The sequence below is a fragment of the Physella acuta genome, unplaced genomic scaffold, assembly GCF_028476545.2.
Source record: "Physella acuta isolate Inbredline_101_S28 unplaced genomic scaffold, ASM2847654v3 ptg000271l, whole genome shotgun sequence".
Classification (NCBI taxonomy): domain Eukaryota; kingdom Metazoa; phylum Mollusca; class Gastropoda; family Physidae; genus Physella; species Physella acuta.
The window spans coordinates 695,255-699,394 of record NW_026731790.1 but is presented as its reverse complement, the minus strand read 5'-3'; the positions used below and the strand labels follow the sequence as shown (position 1 = coordinate 699,394).

The window sequence follows — 4,140 nt, the reverse complement described above, 5'->3', positions numbered from 1 at the left end:
ACATTTCACCTAATTACGTTCCTCGCCTACCGTTTTTACGTTACATTCTTGTTCTAACAACGCTACTCTCTAGCTACACTACTGTCCTAACATAAATGCGCTAATGTCATATCCTAACTACGCTACTGTCCTAAACACAACGATGTTTCATCATTCTAGAAATACAATTAACCAGTCAATATTTTCTTTTTAATTGAAATTTAATCTAAAATGTAGAGCATGTTTTATTATTAATTATTTCCCTTTTTCTCACATAATAATGCAATGGGTAACAACCAGTAAATAAAATTAACACATATTTTAACAACAAACACTATTTAAATTTAAACAATTTAAAAGTAATTCAGCGTAAATAAAAAGGCAAATAAAAATACTATAGGAAACCATATGAGTTGTGTATGTTGTGATATTAATTTTTAAATAACCGTAGCCTGGTTATAATAAGCAACTATTGACTTTACAAACTACATTATTTCTAGACCGTTGATGAATCAGGTACAGCTTTAATCATCTTTAAACACAACACTAGAAATGTCTTTTTACTTCTTTATTCTGCAGAAACCTAGATTCTAGACTCGCTTCACGTTCAATAGCATGACCCTGTAGTCTTAAAATTTCCATTGCTTGAAAAGCCTATACACTTTTATGAGGACAGCACCCAGATACCCCAATGGATGCAAGAACGTGCGACAAAAATTAAGGAGTCTGATGCCATAGTTCTGCTGTCGTCTGAGTACAACTCGGTCATTCCTCCAGCCCTGACCAACATGCTGTGTCACTTCAGCCCTAGTTTGTTTACATGCAAGCCCAGCGGGATTGTGACATATTCCTTGGGAGTTTTTGGTGGCATGAGGGTAACTATGCAACTGCGAGCTCTCCTTGGTGACATGGGATGTTTAAGCATTGGCAACACTTTCTGTATACCAGAGGTGAATAAAGCACTGGATGAAAATGGCATCCCTCTGAATGACAACGTGGTTAGGGGCGCAGCGAAAATGATTTCACAGTTGGATTGGGTGACTAAGGCATTGAAAAGTCACAAGGGCAACTTTGGCTTACCTTAGGAAAGTAAATTTGCTGACTCTTGTTAACCTGAGCAAAATGATTTGTTTCAAATAGTTACCTCAATAAATGTGTGTTTAACTCAGTAAATGTATTCAAATAAGTATTTAACTTATTAAATGAATCTAAATATTTCTTTGCATATCTAAGTTTTTCCTGTTTGTATTATTTTTAATATTGAATATTCAAAGTTACTAAATGTAGGAACGATATTGTAATTATGAACCTTATGTAATTTGCTTGTGATAACTACTAGATGTTTGATATACTAGGACAGGGGTCGGCAACCTTTTGAAACGGAAGAGCCAAAAGTTACAATTTTCAAAATTTCCCTGGTTTTAAAGAGCCACTAACATTTTTTTTTTATTTCAAATATTTGATTTTTTATTAAGATTATTAGTATTTGAGCAAGGAGCTGGAGAGCCGCATCTTGATATTAAAAGAGCCGCATGCGGCTCGCGAGCCGCAGGTTGCTGACCCCTGTACTAGGATAACGACTGTTTCATGTTAATTATTTCATATTGCATTGAACAACAAAAAATAAAGAGAATACATTATTAAAAAAAAATATTTTGCAGAAATAAAATAAACCAACAATAAAATAAAAAAAAAACAATAGCTAAATTTAAACTGATCGCTTTTTGATCGATACTTTCTAGGAAACTTGACTCACGCTTTATACGGTCTACTCCAAACAGAAACCATCTTGGAAACGCCACCTTGTTGGGTGACTGCATTGTACAATATACAGTAAACTATGATGCCGTCCATGGAAGCTACACCATCACCAATTGTCTGTATTTGATTCCAAGTGCCAAATGTAAACAAGACAGGTCTGTAGTTTTCTCCACGACACGGATGTGACGACCTCGGATGTGTGTTGGAAGTATGTTAGCACGTCGTTGTTGGCATAGAGTCTGATAACAGTTGGAACGTTTCTGTAACATCTTGGTCTGGTATTTGACTAGACAACAAACAACGATACGTTTATCGTTGCTATTTTCATATTGTAGAGTTGTATATACATACTAATGTGTATTTATTGTGTATTCTAACACTGGCTTATATTTCCGAATCGAGAAATATAATAAATAAAACATTTGACATATTTCGAATTTTAAAGTTTATTTAATTTCTGCACGAAAAATGTATTCATAATTCTAACTCTACTGTCCTACACTGTACTTCTACTGACTGACTATGACTTTCTATTAGTATAAAAAAATTACTATTTATACTTAAACCAGCATATATACGACACAAATTCCAACTTAACTGACAATCCCCTAACACTATAATGTCTAACTGTTTACTACACGTTCGAACCACCAACTGCCCTAAAACTTTGATTGATCAGCTGACCGTTTTTTTTCAGCTGAAACATTTTTCTAATACATAGATAATGACTTGTGTCAATACTGTTGAGTATAACGTTTAAATATGCATAACAGTTGTATACAATGTTGTATCTGATTTATTGTCATAGTTTCTACTTATCAAATGTGTACATTCTCAACAGACACAAGTATAAACAATAGCACATCAATGTTATTATGTGCTTGTTTAAAACGTTTGCGGAGATTAAGTTAAATAAATATTATATTTGGTTGGTCATTTGTGTCTACACTATCTAGCACAATCGAAGACATTAGTTTTACATAGATGCGTTACCTAAACAGTGTAGACGCTAGACACGTTACGTAATACAAATAACAACCATCGGTAGTTTAATGAGTGCAATGGGGATCTCCAAGTAATACATACATTATTTTTCTTAACAAGTCACAAATTTTATGGTCTTTAAACCAATTACCTTTTTCCTACATTTTGTCTTGTTGTGTTTAGTATAAAAATAATAAAAAAGGTTTAAAATAGATTTACCATAGATTCAAATCTATCAGAAATGTAGATGAATTTTCTAGTTCTCAATCATGAAAAAAAAACTATTTTCAGCAACTACCTTCCTCTGAACATGACTGCCTATATCATTTCTAATAAAACATGATGCAAATCACAACAAATAGCAGAGTTCTACCTAACCTTAGTGGCCACACATTAGGCAGTAAATTAGCAAATTAAAAACACATTATATTTCTCAAGTATGGAAGATCTGGCACATGTGTTTTTTAGCCACGAAGCCTTTGATGTCCCCATGCTACACAATACAATGATGACATATTATGTACCGTACATTCTCAGTTTTACCAAGTAGGACAAGACCCGAATCGTCAGAACCATAAGATGCCCCCCCCCCCCCCACACACACACACTATAGATAATGACATCAATGCATTTAGAACATTCATTAGTAAAGCGGTAGTGTTCTGTTATAAATGTTCTCACATATTCTTATAAGACGATATAGATATGTTCTTTTAATACTTTGTCTTAATACTTTAATAATAGAATCGAGCAGAAAAAAATACACCAGCAAAAAGTGTGAGTCTATAGAGCGGGAAATTAGTATTTATGTTTATCCAGCTTTTTTAAATGTACGATATATTTCATATGTGCTTCCCCTAAAACATAGATCCCAAACATTTATGAAGAGAATTACATTGATCGCTTAAAAAGTATCTTGTAATAAAATGCGCTGGTTAAAAGGCATCAATCACTGCCCAAATTGGAATCAACGAACAAAAACACACATGTAGCATAAGGGGTCATCCATAAATGACGTCACGCTTTTTTTGACGATTTTTACCTCCCCCCCCTCCCCTCCGTCACACGTCGTCACAAAAAGCCAGACCCCCCCCCCCCTAAAATGACGTCACACCTCAACCTACAACCCCCCTCAAAATTGCAGTTGAATTTTTTAAAAACATCGATATTTTTCCAAAATCTTGTCTAAACTATTACAATTTATTAAAACAGTTATCTAAAACGCGAAATAACGTCTAAAATTCGTTTTCTAACATTGCTTTTTTATAATGCAAAAATGTGACGTCGCAACATCTGACCCCCCCCCCCCTCCCCCTCATCACACATTGTCACAAAATTACGGACTCCCCCCCCTACGAGTGTGACGTCATTTATGGATGACCCCTTAAGCCGCTATTTAGTTGTTTTTTTTTAAAA

At 34.3% G+C, this 4,140-nt stretch overlaps 1 protein-coding gene across 1 annotated transcript; it reads left to right on the top strand.

Moving 5' to 3' along the window:
- Positions 1-674: 674 nt before the first annotated feature.
- LOC131939251 (uncharacterized) lies at positions 675-1,064 on the top strand. Its single transcript, XM_059297454.1, has one exon. The coding sequence runs from the start codon at positions 675-677 to the stop codon at positions 1,062-1,064; it is 390 nt and encodes a 129-aa protein (XP_059153437.1).
- Positions 1,065-4,140: the final 3,076 nt, after the last annotated feature.

What these genes read in the sequence shown, in the direction of transcription:
- LOC131939251 (XM_059297454.1), top strand. Translation starts at nt 675, where the DNA reads ATGCAAGAACGTGCGACAAAAATTAAGGAGTCTGATGCCATAGTTCTG.